Below are 21,228 nucleotides of genomic sequence, written 5' to 3'. Positions count from 1 at the left end.
ACTATCTACCAGCCTATCTAAAACACGGGTAATGTCCGCTACCTTCACACCAGGCAGGTAAGTCACTATACGGTCAGTACGCGGGTTCGCCACCCAGCTGTCTACCTGCCTAAGGATCGAATCACCAACTACCAAGAGCCCCCCTCCCACCCTGCCCAGGGAGGATACCCGCTCACCAGCTGGGGAAGAGGTCCCTTCTGAGGGCACATTCCCCTTATCCTCAGCACGGTGCCCTGTTTCTCCTTGACCCTCATGCTCCCTGACGGTGGTGGGGCTGCCAGATCCAGAGTGGGACATATCTAACAAGTCCCCGAGAGTCTTTTCTGTGCGCCTGACTCTCTCTGCTTCTCCAGGTCAGCCACCTTGGCCTCAAGGGAGCACACACGTTCCCTGAGAACCAGGAGCTCCCTGCACCGAGCACACACCCAAGACTTCTGTCCAGTGGGCAGATAGTCATACATGTGACACTGGATAGCCCCCAACCCCCTGCTGGCATTCTGGTTTCATAATTCTTTTAAAATAAGTAAATATAATCCCCCTTTTAAAACCCTTTGTATTTTTGTGGTTTTTCTAGTCGAAGTCAACTTACCTTACAGGGAAGACAAAGAGCCTAGGGCCTTGGCTTTCTGCCTCTTCTTGGGCTTCTTACAGAGCTCGTAGTCTAAGAGTCCCTAGGCTAAGAGCCACAGGCAAAGAGCCCTTTAGCTCGCCCTTCAGCTCGTGCCAGAGGCTCATGCCTCTGGCAAGGTGCTTTATTAAATACTGAATTACAGTCAATCACAGTCACACAATGCCCCTTCCTCTCCCTCTCGCAAGCAGCCAGGACTCTGCAACAACTCTAATCGCTTTCACACACTCCCAAACACAGTCCTCCCACACATGTAACTCTCTTCCCAACTGGTAGGACACAAGCATTGTTCTACCAAGCATATCCTCTCTGCTTTAATTAAGCTGATCATAACATGAATTGTACCTCTGCATCCTTTAATAAACATTCTTTACAGTACCCCTCCTGCCTCCTGACTGTAAGAGAAAGACTCAGAGATCTCCATTAATACTCATGTCTGATGGAGGGAAATTTGACTCTCGAAAGTTCCATCCCCTGAAAATCTAGTTGCTCTCTGAGGTGCTACTGCATTCGGAACTAGGTGTTCTATTGCAGATACAACACACAGCTACCCTCTGAAACTATTTGATGAAGACACTGCGAACCTTGCTGGAGCGGTGCTGTGCTGGTGCTGGGATTCTGAGCGACGGGCTGTGCTGAGCTGTTGGCCGTGGTGGCGGTGACAAGCCGGACATAATGGAATTTGCTCCCAGGTACTTGGATCTGCTGGACGTTAGATGCTGTTGCCAAGGGAATGATGGTCTTAAACTGGGACGTACTTACTCCCCCCACAGTGAGAGTCTGCACTGCAGATTTCACAGCCTGTTAAACAATCACAATTGTAAAATTACTTCCACGGCTTTATTCCATTACCCTCTTTCTTTGATAGATTACAAAACTTATTTTTAAAAATTTATAAACCTGTCTTTTTGCCCCCACGAGGGCCACCAAGGCAGCTAACAAATTAAAACATACACAATAAAACCACATTTTATAAACATTAACGCCCCCAAATCATTATCCCATAACGTGGGTCAGTATTATTCCCCTTCACATTCCAGATTAAAGCACTGAGAAGGAAACATTTAAACTCTGCTATGTGTTCTTATCATTATTAGACCAGATACTATTTGTTGGCCTGACGTCAGCGTTTGTCATTTGCTTTGGGCTTCTTTTCCTCACGCCCCTCCATTTGGGCTCATCAACATGGAAACGAAACACTAGTCAACACAGTGTTTGAAATCATACAGTTTGGTGCTGCATGTGAGAGGAGAGACACGAAAGGAAGTAGCAGCAGCCAGCACAAGAATAAGGTGAGCATACCTGAGCGGTTGTATTGTTAGTCACTGCCTTGCCTGGGGAAGTGGGTGTTGAATGCTGCACTGTGAGAATCTGCTGTCCCAGGGCTACGTTGAGAGGAACACTGACCGCTTTCTGTGGGGAATTTGGAGGCTGCGAGGCGACCGACACCACCGTTAGCTGTTTTAACAAATTGACGACACCTCAGATAAAGTGTTCTACAGCAAGCAGTTCCATACAGTAGCAGCTCCCTTCAGCTTGGAAACACAGTGGAGATGCACTAAGGTCAAGGAGATTTTTATGTCTTTCATTGAGAAAAAGCAATGCAGCCTAGTTAGATTTGCAGTAGCAAACTGGCATGATGTACAAGATGGCCCAGTTTAGATGATCTTCCAGTTCGGAAAACTGGAAATGAGTGTAGACTCAAGAAGTCTTCCCCTGCCCCTTTTAAACTATGGTTTGGAAAACTGGAAAGGAGTGTGGACTCAAGAAGTCTTCCCCTGCCCCTTTTGCATGCAACTTCACTCTCAATTGTCCGTCAAACCCAGTTTGCCATGTCCTCTGAACTGGGAAACTACGGTTAGTGCCTTCCCTCCAAATCAGAAACTCACTTCAACAGATGAGGGTTTTATTTCCAAACATCACAGCAAATGACAGTGCTAAAACAAATTAAAGGGACACTAGTGTGAGAGGGGAGTAGGGAGGCTACGGTTTGTTCCTGGACCCCAGAATATGACTGGAACATTACCTTGACCTGAGCACAGACATCATCAGCACAGCTAAAGGCTGCAGCAACTTTAGAAAGCCAATGTCAGTGTTGCAAAAACATTTGATCTTTCTAGCTTGGGTACTACCATGCGAACTGGCAGAATGGCAAATACAGTATGAATAGCATATTTGTGTTTTCATTATCATAAAACAGAAAAGTTGGGAGGAAAAATAAGACAGGAGAAACATATCATCAGAACCAAGCATTCAACGTAAAAGTAGTCTGTTTGGGTACTCTGCTTGCATTTGCCAGGTCAATAGCTACTCACTTGGCAGCCTGTGGCAATTAAGACCAGCATCAGGTGATCAGACAGGAAAGCTGCTATAAATTGGAGGAGTTTTTCCCCCTTCAGGCTATACATGTGCCACAAAAACTAACAGAAGCGAGTGCAGGCAAGTGGATTTGTACAGATTTTGATGGATTTATTCACGAGGATGATTTAAGCCAGGGGACCCCAACCTTTCTGAGCCTATGGGCACCTCTGGAATTCTGACACAGAGAGGTGGGCACAGCTACAAAATGGCTGCTGTGGGAGGCGGAGCAAGCCGAAAAATGGCTGCCATGGCTTTCCTTCAGTCATGCAGATCCTTGTGCTGTGGAGGCAGCTCTTGCCACAGCCATGTTTTCAAGAACCTGCTTAGCCAATGAAACCGCCAATGTCCAATAAGAAACCTTGCTGGGCAAAAGCCCCAACAGGCCCCACCCACTTTCTTAAAACATTTGGCAGGCACCAGGTAAGGTGTTGGTGGGTGGCATAGTGAAACTGCAGAGCGGTCGGGTTAGAACGGATAAAAGGAAGTACTTCTTCACCCAAAGAGGGATTAACACATGGAATTCACTGCCACAGGAAGTGGTGGCGGCTACAAGCATGGACGGCTTCAAAAGGGAATTAGATAAGCATATGGAGCAGAGGTCCATCAGTGGATATTAGCCACAAGGTATAGCTAGGGGCTCTGGGGCAAGTGATGCTCTGTCTTCTTGGTGCTTGGGGGGGTCAACAGTGGGAGGACTTCTAATGTCCTGGCCCCACTGGTGGACCTCCTGATGGCACTGGTATTTCTGGCCACTGTGTGACACAGAGTGTTGGACTGGATGGGCCTTTGGCCTGATCCAACATTGGCGACTCTTATGTTCTTATAGTGCCCACGAGCACCACATTTGGAACCCCTGATGTAAGTTCACCGAAGAAGCAGCTCAAAGCCAGTTTCTAACTAGTTTTGATGAATTCTGGTCATTTATAGAAATGTAGCATAAATTTATCTGAAAAGCATCTTGAGTCTTTTGCTCATGTACAGGATTATATAAACCATAAATCTAAAAGATACACCACTCAGTGATACATTGGTCTGTACTGTTATATAGATCTAATCAATTGCAATGGTTTGCTGTAGATGGTAATCAATAAGGCACGTACCATCCACATATGCTACAGTGAGTTATCTCCAGCATAAGAACAGTAACGCATTAAAGCCACCTCTTATCGTAATTGGTACACAGCTTAGATTACATCAAACTGCAGGCAATACCAGGTCCCAGAAGCATTTTTTCCCCAAATTATTTATTTGATAATATTCGGAGAAGTCAGCTTCAGCAAAAGAAACTTGGACAGTAAACCTCTAGGCCTCATGGCTGTAGATTAATTGGAAAATGTGTGGAAAAGAAATGCTAATGGAATAAAAAAGCAGCTTGTCTTTTCACCTGTTGTGGATCTGAAGTCAATACGGTTTGACTTTTCAAGGAGCTAACATATATCTCCCATATTTGACGGAATCAGAGAATGATTATTTCTGTTTAAGAGAAACATGTCTTCCAGTTGCAACAATTTTTACACTGTGAAATCACCATACCCTTCATATCAATGGAATTATGATTATGAGAATGGTCTTTCAATATTTATTAACAGTGAAATTCAATAGCTGATTAGGGGCCATCCACAAAATGCTAAAGTAAAACAAATTAGCTTTGTTTTTTACCTTGTTAGGGGACTTCAGGGGGGAGATAGCAATTTTATTTGGTGTCTGCTGTATAGTAGAACTTAATGAAGTCCCAATAACTCCGCTTTCTGAGATAGTTATAGTTTTGGGAGGTGTTCCCGGATTAGTCTGTGACAGAACTCTACCTGCAGAAAAAAGCATCACAGCAAGCAATTTAGTAATCATAGTCTCTGAAGCCTTTTCAGTCTCAGCTACATGTGCTGAATATTAAATAACCTGCCAATTCACAGTTTCGTACCATCCCACAAGAGACACTGCCCGTTTCATCATTCTTCTCTTATCACAGATTAGACAATTCTCGGACTTCCTGAAAAACGGCAAGTTGTATTTGATAAGTTGCAGCGATTTTGAAAATTTTATGCAGAGAAGACATAGAAAAAGTTGGCAATATACCAAGCCACCATCTAACTGAAAAGTGGATGCTTCCAATTACAAAGGTTGACCATTTTTTTTACTAACTTCATTCTGCAACTTCACATGAACACATGAAGCTGCCTAATACTGAATCAGAGCCTTGAAAAGGTCAGTATTGTCTACTTAGACAAGCAGCAGCTCGCCAGGGCCTCATGCACAGGTCTTTCACATCACCTGCCACATGAATGCTTTTTAATTGGAAATGCCGGGGATTGGCCCCTCCCCAGCTTCATGGTTACCCCACCCCCGCACACACACATTTATCCTTTGTTCCCCCCTAATGAAGGAAGAGTTATGTAATAGAATAAAATTCTAAATAAAAAGGAGGGGAAAGCAACCTATGTATAACCTTAGAGATAAAATTCCACAAAGCCTGATCAGGGTGTAGATATGCACAGCTTTATCTTCCACAGCATTTTGTCAGCAATCAACTGCTGGACTGGGTGCGAGAAGGGTTCACTATGTGTCTCAAGGCGAGTTTGTGCAATGCTCAGACCATTGCTGTTTCCTTTCCAATTCTACTTCCAACTTTTATTACAGTGCCTACTAGAAGTCAGAGGGGAATGAGACACACAAATTTCTGCAGGCAGAACTCACCTTGAAGAATACTGGTCACTCATGTATACTTTGTCTCTTCCAGTACCTCAATCCATTCCCATTTATTGGGGGGGGGGGGGGGCATACCCTGGGAGTGTGGCTACATAAGTACCTACCAATCATGGGGCACAAAACATGATTTCCATAAAATGGAACCCATGGACTTGTACACAATTCTAAGGTCCAGTTCCACTACCCAAGAATAAAGAGGGTCACAGGAATTTAACAGCAGCCCTCTCACAAGTAAAACATGCACTCACTGGCTGAGCTATAACGTCCTTCTCCCAATCACTGTGGGACCTATTTTCTGAACATGTAGGAGAAAGACTTCCTGATGTTCCAGAACAAATATCCAACTCAAAAAGATTATTCAAGTTAGCAACAGAAAGCTTTTGGCAGATCAGAAACAACTCCCTTTCTATAGAGTTGAACAGCTGTGGTTAATCAGGTACCACCTGACTTCCCGCAGTATCATTTCTCACTATTATCACCAGGCTCCTAAGTGAACTCCAACTCTAATTCTAAATACTAGCGATCCCTTGGGATTTAAGAAGACTAAGTTACGATCAAGCAACTCCCAGCAGCTTTATCACAGGGTTGGACCAATCTTATGTTCAAGAAATCATGTAACACACACACTGGAAGTCACATAACTCTTTCACACAGAAATGTTGGTAGGAATAGAGTGAATCCTAAGCAAATTAACTATAGAAGCTTTTGGGTTTTATACCAGACCTTCTGTTCCACCAGTCATGGAATCAATGCACTTTGCTGCTACAATGTCAGACTACATGCACAAATGTGATACCACCCTCCCTTGTCCTGCAACCCTTATATGTTGCACTGTAGAAGCCCTGACCTGGGTAGCCCAGGCTAGCGCAGTCTTGTCAGATCTCAAAGCCGAGCAGGGTCAGCCCCGGCTAGTATTTGGATGGGTGACCTCCAAGGAATACCAGAGTCGTAGCATGGAGACAGGCAATGGCAAGCCACCTCTGAATGTCTCTTGCCTTGAAAATCCTACGGGGCCGCCATAAGTCAGCTGTGACTTGACAGCTCTTTCCACCAGTAACAACTGTAGAACCGCCACTGCCTTTCCCCAGCTTCATAAGCATAGATCTATATTGGCATATCTACTCATAAACCCACAGCAGGCGCAAACTCACCTCTTTAACCACTACCCCGAATGTGACAGGATGGTTAAAAGGCAAAAAAACCCCAAGTAACTAGTCTGTTAACTGCCTTTGAATATGCACCCTTCATTCCTCCTTGCCTGCTTCCTGTCCTGTTACTACCGAATATGTTCAGAAATCATTTATGGAGGACCAGTTCATGATTCTGAATATATGAGATATACAAACAGGGTTTTAAAGGAATATGATCATTCAACTTTTATGGGCCACGATGACACGGTTTGAAAGGTGTTGTGCTGAACAAACTGGTTATAATGCATGCTTGTCTGGAATGCAGGGTTTTAATATATACAGAACTGGGGTGGGGGGTGGTATGGAGTTGCCTTCTAGTGAATCAGACTATTGGTCCATCAAGGTCAGTGTTGTCTACTCAGACTGACAGTGGCTCTCCAGGATCTTTCACATCACCTCCTGCCTGGTCCTTTTTAACTGGAGATGCCCGGGATTGAACCTTGTTACCCTCTGCATGCCACAGCCCCTCTTTCTCATGACTGTATTAATGCCATTTAAATATCTCTCAGGAAGTTATACCTGCCATATTTGAAAGCGAGTTATCTGTATTTCTGGGTATGAGGTATAAGTGAAAATTAGCTTGTGTTTATTATCTGAACAATAGACTTTTTTGACGTCTGATGAATTGTTCAAATGTTAGCAAGATAGCAGCGAAACAGATCTAGGTGTAGTCAGAGGCATATTAAATGTGAATAAAATGTACATTTAGATATAGTCCTGGATCCATCAGAGGATTGACACAGATAAAAGGGGGGTGGAGTGATTTTTTTCTCACCCCCACTGCAGACCTCCAACTGATGCCTGATGCTGTACCTGGTGATCCCCTGTCCCTCTGAAACAGCACTGGGATGCAGTGGAAGGGCAGAGGAAAAGAAATTATGGTCAGCAGATAGAAATCCCTTGCATCTGCAGAAATTACTGGTGGATCCACATCACAAACTGCCATCATGTTTCTACAGTGCCTGCAAAATACACTGCTACCCAAGTCAATGGATGCTTCCTGACTGTTTGTATTTGTACTTTTCTGTACATGGCTGGGTTTTTGGTTTTTTGTTTTGGTAGATGGAACACAAAGCAGCTACTGCCAGAAATTTTGAAGGCAGCAAAGCTTTCTAGTAATCTCACTCCATATTTTTACACCAATCAGTGATTCTTTAAGCTGTACCCTGATGTAAGTAAAGCCTAGAGTTTAACACAATGGCAAACTTTCCAAAGCCTTTGGGATACATGCGATATAAATTAAAGCAAACTTTTTAAAAAGTCAGTTAAATATTTTTCTTTTTTATTTAATACAGGAGATAGCTTTTTTTCAACACCTGAAGCAAATTTTGAACTATAGTGTGAAGTATTAAAACAAAGTTATAGTACAGTAAACCAAGGAAAAGCTTATCTGATCTATCAGATAAGCAGACAGTTCATAGTAACTCAGGTAATTAGAGAAAAGGAAATCTTTTTTAGCACATGCAACTAGCCTGAATTAAGATTCTCTCTTTTAGAAAAGCAGAATTAGTTAATCATTTTATTTACATTTGTCTGTTGACTGCAAGAGATATGCTATGTTCCAAAAAATGCTAAGAAAATCTTTAAGAATAATTTTGTTGTGAAGAATTCGCATGGCATTGGAGAGAAGGCATATGAAAAAGAATTTAACATAATAACAACAGAACTGAAGATACAAAATTAAAAAGGCAATTAAAATACAGGCACAGATGAGCAACTGCAAACCTAAACACAATTTTGGTTAGTCTAAACTGAACATAGCTAATGAGGCTTTTTGTTCTGGTGTTGCTTTTACCATTGTTTTACATTATTGTTTTAAATTATTTAACTTACATGTTATTGTTGTCACCTTGTAAACCATCCTGAGCCCATTAGTGGGGAGAGCAGGATAGAAATTGAATTAAAAAAATAAATAAAATAAGTTCCCTTGCAACAAAAAAGGAAGTGGCATATTCCTGTAATATAATCTTTTTCTACCTATTAGAGCACAATAAAGTCAGACCCTAATCTGAACATCTGAGGAAAAAGTCCTTATCATTTTAAACACATTTTAAGCATTCAAAATCATCTTTCTCTTGAGATTCTGACATTTGACACACATTTCATCTACCCTGAGAAATGTTTGAGATGGGGTAGAAGATGAAGTCTGTGACTAGTGTTCTCTCTAAGCTGAGTTAGCGTGAGCTAGCTCACAGTTTTTTAGCCTCTGGCTCACACATTTTTGTCTTGGCTCAGGAAGAATGGCTCCAGAGCAAACTAATTTATGCAGTAGACAAATCACCTGCTCACAGCTTTAATGACAGTAGCTCACAAAGAAGAATTTTTCCTCACAGGACTCCATAGCTTAGAGGGAGCATTGACTAGGAGCCAAACATTCATGTACAGCAGGGGTCCCCAACCTTTTTGAGCTTGTGGGCACCATTGGAATTCTGACACAGTATGGTGGGCGCAGCAACAAAATGGCTGCCGCAGGAGGTGTAGCCAACCACAGCGGTGGCCACAGTTTACCTTCAGTCCCACATTGAAAATCCTTGTGCTGAGATGGTAACTGCTGCCAAAGCAACATTTTAAAAAATCTGCACGGCCAATCAAACCTCCATTGGTCAATCAGAAGCCTTACTGGGCAAAAGCCCCACCAATTTTCTAAAAAACACTTGTTAGGAACCATGGTGCCCACTGGGGTCATGCTGGGGACCCCTGATGTATTATATAAGTTCTTCTATGAAGCTGGAGGAGGGGGGAGGACTGCCAATTTCCCCTCTAACAGCAGAGACCTTTGCACCACATCAAGTGTCACTCTGGAGAATTCCCTGACCTTCCAAAACCAGCTTTTGGGGAGGAACCAAAAGGCAGTAATGGTAAGAGGACACCTGAAAAGTCCCTATGAGCCTGCTGCCCTTTGGTTCCCGGTTCATATCTACAACTCAGTTCACATTTCACACACACACACACACCCCAATTTAAAACAACCCTATGTAAGAAGCCACAAATATATAACCTGCAATGACTGGTGACACTTGAGTTGTCTGCCCTGTAACTGCTTTGCTGTTGATTGGTTTTGTGAAGATCAGCTTTGTGATCACCGGTGCTGAGGTGGGTGTTCCGGTTTTCTTCGCAATCTGAAAGGGAGGGAATTTTTTTTAAAAAAATCAATTTATTTAGAGCAGAAAGTATTCTCACCTATTAACACTGCACTGCTGCTTCCCACTCCTTTGCCCTTTATTCCTTCTGCCGGTCAGTGAAAGCCAGTGTCTATAGCCAGGGAGAGGCAGGCCCCTCCTAAGCCAAGCTGCTCAGTACACTCAGCTGAAGAACTGCAACACAATAAGTGAGAGAACACCCCAGAAGTCTCTGAGGTGTCCCTTTCTTTTTTTACCTCTGGGAGAAGCACCGACCACTTGGAAAGGATGCCTACACTACCTTTGGCCTGGGCAGCACCACCCCTGAGCAAAACCGTTCGGCGAACGTAGCCGTTTACAGACTCCAGAGGGGTGGCTGTGTCAGTCTGCTACGGCGAACACAAAAGAACACCATGGCAGCTTAAAGACAGATTTACTAAGGCATAAGCTTTCATGGACTAGAGAACCCGCTTCATCAGATGTCACATTAGATGTAATTCTTGCCTTTCACAGCTTTTAACCCCTCTGTTTACAATTCCCATCCCCTTGTATATACAAACAAGCCAGCTCAGGATACACTTCACCTGTCTGTGGAAATAGCATCCAGGGAAGCTTATGCCATCATGGATTTGTTTTTCAAGTGCTGTAACAGCTGTGGCATCTTAGAGAAGAAGGTTGCAGTGAAGGTCTGTGGAACTTAATTTCAGAGGGTAGCCATGTTGGTCTGCAGGAGAACAACTGGACGGGTCCAGAAGCATCTTAATGACCAACAAGATTTGCGTTCAAAGAGTCAAAGCACCCCTCACGAGATACCACCAGAAGAAGGGAGCTTTGACTCTCAAAAGCTTATTCCCCCCCCTGCCCCCCAATCTTGTTGGTCTCAAATCTAGTTGTGGAACTTAAGGCAGACTTCATTGTATATTTTACACTGTCGCTTTAATTTTGTGCTCCAGCTTCTTCATCATGCATAATACAACATTTCACCACATTGTTTACCAATCTTGTAGCCCTGCTCTGTTTGCACTATGCTGTGTTTTTAGCGCACTGCTCTCTAAATTCCCTGGTTGTATTTGCTATATTTATTGTATTGCTTCTAGTTGCAACCTTTCTCAGCAAGAAAGGCACACCATAAATGAAATAAATGAATTAGAGCCGTATGAGTAAAAAAAAGAAGAAAAAAAGAAAAGAACCCTGCCCCAAAGACCCTGCAGTCTAAATTTATACTGCATTTGCTTTGGGTGGTGGGACCAGGAAAACAAAGAAGGAATGTGAAAAGGAGAGCTTGATATATATATATTTTGGAATAACAATTTTTATTACTTTTATAAATAACACTAAAAGAGTGCTTGATTGAATTTAAACAAGCTAAAGATCACAGAACTGAATATGTTATATGCAGCGTTGTTATATCATTAAGCTGTTCTACATCTTTAAAAGTTCAATGACAATCAACTAGCAGCGACCAGGAGATCACAGCAGTACTTGCTGAACTAAAGTAGAGCATTGCTGGGAGACCCAGTGGGTAAAAGCAATCACTGACACAGCATACACTCTGGAAAAGCATTCTATTACCCGTGACCTTTTAAAAAGCTGTATATTGCCTTTTGGTGGATTGACAGATGTAAACCCTTTCCCCATTTACCTCTATACACAGTGCCTATTGTCTCAGTTTCTTGGGGAAAGGTGTATCATTTAGACAGCAAGTCTGGTTGATTAGGTGGTTCATACAGTAATTTTTAAATGCTTCATAGTGGCCTAAATATACCATACCATTCTAGTCGGCAATTCTTTTTTTAAAAAAAAATATCAAAGTCTTAAAATGGCCTTATTGCACTAGTACCGAAAAGCTGACTAAGCCATTTCCTATACTTAAATCTTTCCAGATCACAAAATCAGTATCTCAAAACATTAGCACAAAGCCAGAGTCCAAAATCACCCAATGCAGTAGCTGTTTTGAAACTCCTTATTTTGTATCAGTGAGGAATGAGGCAAAAAAATTCCAACATATATGTTATCCCCCATGTACTTCCCAGTGGTGACAGAATCATAGTTCCACTTATGAGTTCTGAATGCTCTTTCTTATAGCATACCCATAAATATAACAATACTTCAACTTCACTACATTCAGTATCCGAGACCAATTTACTCTAATTATTTCTAAACCGTTCCAGAATAACCTTCAACATATATGCTACATAATAATTGTACACATTCAGTGCACCTAATCCTCCATTCTCTCTTGAAACGTGAAGAATTTGTTTTGTTTAAGAACGTGAAGAATTTGTCTTTGCCCCATATAAATTGTTAAATCTTTTCTTCTTTTCAGACATAATAGGGGTATTATTAATGGTTATGGCGGTGGTGGAAAGTGCTGAAAAGTTGCTAAAAACTTATGGTGCACCATTGGGGTTTTCAAGACAAATGACACTCAGACCCATCAGCATCTTTGTTGCATTGCGCTGGGGGTTGGACTAGATGAACCTGGAGTTCCCTTCCAACTCTATGATTGCAGAGGTGCTTTGCTGTTGCCTTTGTGTCACAACCCTAGTATTCCCCTGGTGGTCTCCAGATACTGAATAGTGCCAACCCGGCTTAGCTTCTGAGATTTAACAAGGTCAGGCTAGCCTGAGCCATCCAGGTCAGGGTATGCTATGTCAGTCCCAAGCCGCAGCCTTATGCGGCCTGGAACTGAGATATCTACGGGACCACCTCTCCCCATAGCCCTGAAGAGCCTTGCGCCTGGCAGACAGCCATCTGCTGGTTGTCCCAGGCCCCTGTCTGGTGGAACATGCTTCCGATTGAGATCAGGGCCCTGCGAGATATGTTACAGTTTCGCAGGGCCTGCAAAATGGAGCTGTCCCACCAGGTCTTTGAGTGAGGCAGCGGGCATCTACCAGCTGGCCTCCCTATTATTATTGTTGCTGCATGAGGCCACTATGGATCGGCACTGGCCTACTCATTTCCTGGCAGCAGGAACTGAAACTGAATATACTGCACTGCCCACTTTAAACGTTTTAAATTGGTTTTACTGTATTGATTTAATATGGCTATTTATTGTCTGATTGACTTTTTAAAGATAATATTACATTTATTGGTGTGAGTCGCCATGAGTCCGCTTGCGGGAAGGGTGGGATATACATCGAAACAATAAATAAATAAATGTCGTGAATATAATCAATAGCCTTAGTAAGACCTTCAAACTTAAGAGTTAGGCAACTCTGCCTAACCGTGGTATATTCCACCTTGACAATTTCCATTTTCTTTGGTTGACTGATTACCACCCCAGCTACTACTTGGCTGGAGTTTGCTTCTCCCAGTCCTGTTTCAACGGCACACTGGCCAAAAGACATTATTTTCCACAAGAGAGCAATGGTATCACAGATTCATTAGTGCAACTCATTCTTACCTGCACTGCCTTTAACTGCTGGGTCTGCAACACTGAGGATTGGGCAGCGGGGCTGACCAGCTGGCTTCCCGTCGTTAAGGAGGAAACACCAATGACAGGCTTCACCTCTGACCTTCCCCCAATTGTCACCACTTTGAACTGCTGCGGGGTAACTTTGGAGTCGCTCACTTGTGCCTGTGACGTGGCTTTCTGAGACTGGGGCAGCTGGTTGTGGGGTAGCGCCAGGACTATGGGCTGCCCGGGCTTCCCCAGAGTTGTGACGATAAGCTTCTGCCCTTCCTGTTTTATTGTCTGATTGCCAATTTTCAGGTCCGTCGCCTTGTTTAAAATTATCTGGTTGGCTGATATGGTGACAGGAGTTTGAGCACTGAGCTTCTGGAGGCCACTTTGAAAGGAAGATTGCAGAGCCAGGCCGGAGTCAATTTTTGCAGTGGCAGTGTTCCCCATGACGTGGCTCACGCAGTTGCTGGGCACCGTGACGGTCTCTGTGGGGACTGACAATGCAGCAGTCGTAGATTCTCTCAGTGAGCTTATATTTGTCACTTCTTCAAGTTCCGTTTCCATGGGAATGGAGTCACCCATGGGGGACGACACAATAACGGCCTCGATGTTCTCATCGTCCTCCAGCGTAATACCCGTGTCCATGATCTCCTCTGGGAGCAAGCTGTTCACCTCTGCCGACACCACCTCCATATTGAAAATGCTGATGGAGGGTCAAAGACGAGGCGCTGCAATGATATTTTTTTAAAAAATTCAGTTTCTCAACTTGACAATTATATGCAACTTGAAGGGTAACACATCACTGCAGGAGACCACATCACTCTGGAAGTATTGGCTGTGGCCAAAATATGGCAGGACAAACATGGATCCTCCACTACTACGCCCATCAAGAGTGGCTAGGACTGCAGAAGTTGGCCGCAGCTTAAGATTGTCCCTACGAAATGAAACTCTTGACTGGGTTGCAGAGAGCAAATTATTGTAAAACGCCTCTGCCATGAGGGAGCTTTTTAAAGAACATCTGATGCTGGCACTTCTTACAGACTAGGTACTTGCCTGGTGTACGGCTGAAATACGGAAACAAAGAGTTCCATTTAATGTAGTTACCTGAATTGCTTTTAAACCTTGTTCCACTTCAGACCACCTCCGGCAGCAATATAGCACAGCACCATCTGTTGGGAGCAAAGATGAAGAATTAAATTCAGAAGAGCTGCTCTCTACAGAGCCAAGCCCCTACCACCTCGACGCTTACCGATACGTGATTTCTACTGAGTGTAGACAAGTAAACATCACTGCCAAATATAGAATTCCAGAGCTATACACAGCCAGCCATATTTTCATGAAAAAAGAAGCAGAGAATGGTTCCTTCATTCAGCAGTGGGTAAGAACAGTGCCAGCGACTGCAGAAAGAACCGTGTGGAGAGCACAGTTCAGTGACCCTCTTGGCTAACTGTTTTAACACCTTCAGTGAGCCATTGGAGCATCAAGCCAGGCGTAGGGACTTATTTTGAAGCAAATGATTTCATTTCTCCCTTTCTGAAAAATGCTGCAGAGAGAAATGTAAAAGAACAGCCAAGCTAGGTAGGGTGGCTTTTTTTTTGGAGGGGGGGGGGAGAAATTTCATGTACCTCAAGATGGATTTGCTGGAGGCAGCAATTATATTGCAAGTTGACTTTTCGTAACAGTGCCAAACGGTGTCGTGAATCTCAGTTCATTTCTGCTTTTGCCAGTTCCCCCCCTCCCACTGCAGTCCTTTACACCTTTCCCCTCATGTTCCCTGGGGCCACCTATACACCAGGAGCAGCATTCTGTGGCAGGAGGAAGCCGGTAGCCTAAGGAAAATGTCTCCGGTCCCCAAAGATTTATGGGATCCAAATCTTCCAGTTTACCAAATGTTTAAGATTGTGTCTGAACTCAATATAGAGACACGTTTCACTTCTACACAAGAAAATGCTGCACATTAGAATGGTTAAGACAGTTCGGACTAACGCCAGGCGTTTTACGAACAAGCCTCTAGTTCTTCCCCCTTAACGATTCCTAGTTATCAACAAACTGTGACAGCCAGGAAGCGCAGAGGATACAAGAGGAGAGAGGGTGACTCATGCAGAGACAGAGGAGAAAGCCTCCTTTGAGGAAAAAGTGCTTTGGCTGCAACTTTACATTAAGAGGAATTTAATGATTTATTAAGCCTCTGCCGCAGACTATCACCTGCTTGCAGCAGAGGCTGAGTGGAAGGAGGCAAGGTCAAATAAATCATGCAGAGACACAATGGGCAGCCCTCCCATGGGCAATTACCTCGGGTTTTGATTGTCTGATCTGCTCATTGTGGGAATTACTCGCTCAGAAGTAATGCAGCAGGGCCCCGGCAGGATATAACACAACATTATCAACCTTTCCAAGTAATTTAGAGCCGTTTAACAAGAGAGGTGCCTCAGGGCCACCCCCCCTTGCCTCATTCCATCAGCGCTTTTCTTTCATACAGGGCCACTTCCCCACCTCCTGACTGTACACAGCACTCCTGCTGGGTGCCAGCAACAGCAGCGCTTAGCTCCTCAAAACCTGGAATTATAAATACCTGAGCAGGCCACAGCCAGGCCATTTATCCAAGATCCCCATGCATAATTAAAGGATTACCGCTTTAGAAGGTATTCTAATGCATTAATGAAATACTGCGGGCTTTGTTCGTTGATTGCAAAAAGCCGTTCTGAGTCTCAATTTGTATCGTTTTATGACTAACGGCCAGAACCCATCACGGAATAAGTGGAGTTTATTCATCCATGAAGCGCACAAGGAAGGGGGGATGGATTTTCCCAGATGAACGGAAACAATCACCACACACAAGATCAGGAGACAGAGAGAATAAATAAATGCCTTTTATGACACAGTATTTAAGTCTGATAAGTTGGGTTTTTTTTACAAATACAAACCCTCAGAAAAATCTCGATTCCAGGGTGTCATGACCTCTGCCCAGCCCAGGGACCTCTGACTGCTCGGGAGAAGAGAACGAGGAAGACCGGAAGGATCGGGACTGCAGAGGTGCCTGCAACGTTCCGGGCAGAGTCAGAGGCCCCCTTGCCAGAGCCTGCAAGGGAGACCTCACCACCAGCACCACCAGAGGCAGGATGCAAACTCAGGCCCATAGCCCCCGCAATGGGATGCTCTCACTCTGCAGGAACGGCAGCGGCAGCAGAAGGCCTGAACCAGGGTGCCCCCAAGGAGATGTGCTTGACTGGCTGCGTGCAACCCAGATCCCAGAGTCAGCCAGTGAGAACAATAATTCTCTGCAGGACCATGGCAAAAGCACAGGGCAGCCACAGGAGCTCAATGCCTGCCAGCGAGGCAACTGAGCCTTACTGCTTCCCAGCCTATTTAGGCTGTGGCTTGGGAAGGCTGCCTTGCTGGATCAACCAGTCTACTAGGTGCAAGCCCGTGTGCCACTCCAGCTACTTGCCTCCAGCTCCAGCTCCTGGATTCTAGCACCTATTGACGCTCCCAAGCCTCGCTATCTAGACCCGAAGGCACTGCTCCATAGGTGACCCAGTGGGGCAAGTCTGCAGAGCGCAGGACAGAGTGTCTGTGTTTTGTTTTTAACACCCCAAATTCAGGGGCTGATCTGACCAAGGCAACACAACTCTTGCTTTCAGACCAGATCTAACACATTGTACAAGTCTGAGATTTAAGCCCACCAAGGTTTATGAGCGGCTTATTTGAAAATAGCTGCCACAACTCAAGGACACATTTACATCAAGTATATTAGTGACATCAACTAACATTAACTGAACTGGAGAATACGAACTAACTATGCCGGATGCTGACGGGGGACATTTTTGGGGAACATCTATCATGGTCACCGGGTTGTTATTGTCACCAGCACTTTAGTTTTTGGGGAACATCTATCATGGTCACCGGGTTGTTATTGTCACCAGCACTTTATTTTCATTGTATTCTATTGTTGAGCTATGCTTGTTATGTTTGTGTTTTAATGTGTTTTTAACCCTTATCGTAAGCCACCCTGAGCCTGCCTGTGGTGGGGATGGCGGGATAAAATTTGAATCAAATAAATAAATAAATAAATAAATCCCTGTATCTGGATAAAACAAAAAACTCCCCCAGAATGGGTATTCCTTGCCCCTGTACTTATTTGAGTAATTGAGTGTTCCAATCTAGCCATTCCCTTCCTCCAGTATACAAAAGACAAACAACATAGCACCAAGCAGTGATCACCCTCACCAACTGGCAGATGCTCTAAAACAGGGGTGTCAAATCTATGGCCCATGGGCCAGAACTGGCCCATGAGTGGGGCTCTCTTCTCCCCCTCCTCCCCTGCCCGTACTCACCCTTCTGAGCTCAAGCTGCTGCTGAGTACAGGGAGCAGAGGGTGGGACTGCCCAACTTCCAGCTCCCTCAGCCTTTCTGTGTGTTCCTCTGCCTCTCAGCCACCACTCCAAGCCTCCAGCCTCCTCCTCACAGGTAGGGGCCATGGGGTGTCCTTCTGCTGTGATCCCTTGTGCTTCTACTTGATGTTTGATTTTAAAAACTGTGTTGCCAAATCCCACTATCCCCCCCCCCACCTTTCCATTTTAGGCAGGTATCTTTTAAGGGTGGGGGGGAGGTTTGGGGCCAACTGCAGTTAAAATGTAGAGTTCTACATACTGAAGGAACTCCAGTTTTGCACAGAAATATTAGTTTTAGCACAGACACCCCCCAATGTGGGGCTCCAGGGGCCGGCCTGACAAAATCCCATTTATGTCAGAACCGGCCCTTATAAACAAATGAGTTCAACACCCCTGCTTTAAAACATGCAAGGGCAAGATGGTACCATTCACCGATCAACAAACTTTTAACAAAAAACTGTATAGCGTGGTAATTTACCTGGAGAAGGAAAGTGTTGTGCAAGATATCTACTTAAAATTGCTTCATGCAAACTTACCAACCCATCTGAAGATAAGCACCAGCTCTCTTGGGTGAAAGCAAACTCTTCAAATTCCAAACTGGTATGCCACAACTTAACTGCCAGCCAGAGAAAACATCACACCCTCCATTATATGGGTTCCATTATAAAGGGGAAAAGTAACCTATGAGTTAGACTGTTTTCAGGGAAGCCGAAAATGTTTTGGTTACATTTCTACTTGGACAAAAGGCTTAAACCAAGTTATCACAGGGAAGGGGTTGCCCAAGGAGGAATAATAAAACTTGACCAGATCTTTAGGAAACAGCTACGTAACAGTGCACATACAGAAATAATTCAAAGATGCCAAGTCTGACCCAATAAAAACTTTTACTTTTTCCTCTGGCAAATTCAATGTTACTTCAATCAAGAGAAGTTTTAAAATCAACATACAGAACATTTATTTACTATCTCCAAAACCTGTTTCAACTTTCACATTCCCCAACTGCATTTTAACATTAAAAATACAGTGATATCTAATCACAGGTCTCCCAAAAAATGCATACTTCAGTCCTCAAACTCTTGCTGAGCAAAGCACAGTGTGTGCTTCACAGTTTTATAGTTCACATTCCGCTGAAAACAGTAGTGAAGACATATGCCTTCAGGTTTATCATACAGAAATTCAATTACGCGAATTAAAACTGCACCTGCTTAAACTCTTGAACATCCACAAGCAGCTCCGCTTATTCCAGTGAAAAGTCAGCAATGTGAAGCTATGGCCCTTCTAACACGTCATTTCTACACATAATTCATTTCTATTTCTACATTCCCTCTTTTCTTGAGTGACCTCAGGAATAATTTAGCATTATGCTACCACTGTGTTAAAGAATCTGGGAAATGCAAAGGGCGATCAAGACAAATTAAATCAAATCCTCTGACTTCTTATATTAAAAACAATAAAGCAGAAATAAAGTATTGAAACAAAGGGGGGGTACCCTAGTGCTCAGCTAATTACAGTGTGTTTCTCAGACACAGCGAGGATTTTTTTCTTTCAAATGCAAGGGGCTCTTCCATTGGCTTTTGCATCAGAGGAATGTGCCACAATTGGAATAGGGGGAGCGGTAGGATACAATTCAATACAGCCCTTGAAGAAATATCAAATGATCTCAAGCTGGGTATTTGAAGGCTCAAACTGCACCTTACTGGAGAGGTGAAGTTCTATAAAAAACAATCCTCATGAAAGAAGAATACAAACAACAAATGAAGAACTGAAGTGCTAAAAAAATATGGATGAAACACATCTGGCATTTCTTAATGGACCAAAGAATTTCCATTTAGAGGGTTTGATTTGATGCCAGTAGTATGTGCATGGATCCCCCCCCCTGATAAATGGGTTGGAACACTTTCCCTATGAGGAAAGGTTAAAGCACTTAGGGCTCTTTAGCTTGGAGAAATGATGACTGAGGGGTGACATGATTGAGGTTTATAAGATTATGCATGGGATAGAGCAGGTAGAGAAAGAGGTACTTTTCTCCCTTTCTCACAATACAAGAACTCGTGGGCACTCAATGAAATTGCTGAGCGGTCAGGTTAGAATGGATAAAAGGAAGTACTTCTTCACCCAAAGAGTGATTAACACATGGAATTCACTGCCACAGGAGGTAGTGGCGGCTACAAGCATGGACAGCTTAAAGAGGGAACTGGATAAATATATGCAATGTTCCCTCTAAGCTGTGGAGTCTTGTGAGCAAAAAATCATCTTTGTGAGCTGCTAGCATTAAAGTTGTGAGTGAGTGATTTGGCTGCTGCATAAATTAGTTTGCTCTGGAGCCATCCCTTCCTGAGCGGAGACAAAAATCTGTGAGCCGGAGGCTAAAGAACTGTGAGCTAGCTCACACTAACTCAGCCTAGAGGGAACACTGAATATATGGAGTAGAGGTCCATCAGTGGCTATTAGCCACAAAGTATACATAGAAACTCACAGGCTGGGACAGGTGATGCACTGTATTCTTGGTGCTTGGGGGGGCAACAGTGGGAGGGCTTCTAGTGTCCTGGCCCCACTGCTGGACCTCCTGATGGCACCTGGTATTTCTGACCACTGTGTGACAGAGTGTTGGACTAGATGGGCCATTGGCCTGATCCAACATTGGCTTCTCTTATGTTCTTATGTTCACATACAACTAGCCAAGCAGTTCAGGGGGAGAACTTGACGAAACCCTCGTAAAGTGCCAAAAACAAAAGATAAAGTAAAGCAACAATTTTGCCAGATTCCCCCTCCTAAATGCAGCCTTTCCAACCTCTGAGGCTTTTTTATTCACTAGGGTCCTGCAACTTTAGACATCAGCTTTCCTGGGGTAAAAAGGGTTTGCTTGGATCTACTGAGAAGATCTGTTAGATCTACTAAGAAATGCCAGGCAGTGGCTGCAAATCAAAGCTCCCCAGGTATAGGGTTATATCCAGCCAACCACCAATGGAAGACACTGGTGGATGTACTTTCCACATCTACCCATGTCTTCAGTGCGCTGGTTATAATCCTATACTGGGAAATCTGATTTGCAGCCACTACCCAGCATTTCTCAATAAATCTAGTAATTAGGCATAATTCATTCTAAAACATCCTTCTCTATCTATATACTAATACTGAAGTGGCCCCGTGCGTGCGGATATCTAAATCCGTGCTCCGGGGCCACCTGGGGGGCATACGGTCCCCACGTATGCACAAAAATTGAAAAACTTTGAAAACATATTGGGGGGATATTTAAATCCCCAAAAAAGTTACAGAGCGTTCCCTGCGCATGCGCAGGGAACGCTCTGCAAACGGCGTGGCGGCAACACGCAATGGGAGGCCAGGACAAGGCTGGGAAGGCGGCCAGGCGGGGAGAGACCAGCCAGGCTGGGGGGGGAAACCGGTGCTTTGGACGGGGGAGAGTGGCGAG

The 21,228-nt window shown here is 44.1% G+C and overlaps 1 protein-coding gene across 3 annotated transcripts in view; it reads right to left on the bottom strand.

The window, feature by feature from the left end:
* Positions 1 to 21,228, bottom strand: part of LIN54 (lin-54 DREAM MuvB core complex component) — a 56,199-nt gene that overhangs the window by 22,582 nt on the left and 12,389 nt on the right. For all 3 annotated transcript variants that reach the window (XM_015417930.1, XM_015417929.1, XM_015417931.1), the window contains exons 2-7: positions 14,512 to 14,576; positions 13,408 to 14,135; positions 9,881 to 10,001; positions 4,649 to 4,794; positions 1,931 to 2,086; positions 1,213 to 1,429 (exon numbers count right to left, since the gene is read on the bottom strand). In XM_015417930.1, coding sequence (XP_015273416.1) covers positions 1,213 to 1,429; positions 1,931 to 2,086; positions 4,649 to 4,794; positions 9,881 to 10,001; positions 13,408 to 14,100 — 1,333 coding nt within the window. In that variant the 5' untranslated portion in view covers positions 14,101 to 14,135; positions 14,512 to 14,576. The remainder of the gene's footprint in view (positions 1 to 1,212; positions 1,430 to 1,930; positions 2,087 to 4,648; positions 4,795 to 9,880; positions 10,002 to 13,407; positions 14,136 to 14,511; positions 14,577 to 21,228) is intronic.

Source organism: Gekko japonicus, unplaced genomic scaffold (genome assembly GCF_001447785.1).
Source record: "Gekko japonicus isolate JY-2015 unplaced genomic scaffold, Gekko_japonicus_V1.1 scaffold752, whole genome shotgun sequence".
In the NCBI taxonomy this organism is placed as follows: Eukaryota; Metazoa; Chordata; class Lepidosauria; order Squamata; family Gekkonidae; genus Gekko; species Gekko japonicus.
This window is presented reverse-complemented; position numbering and strand designations above follow the sequence as displayed.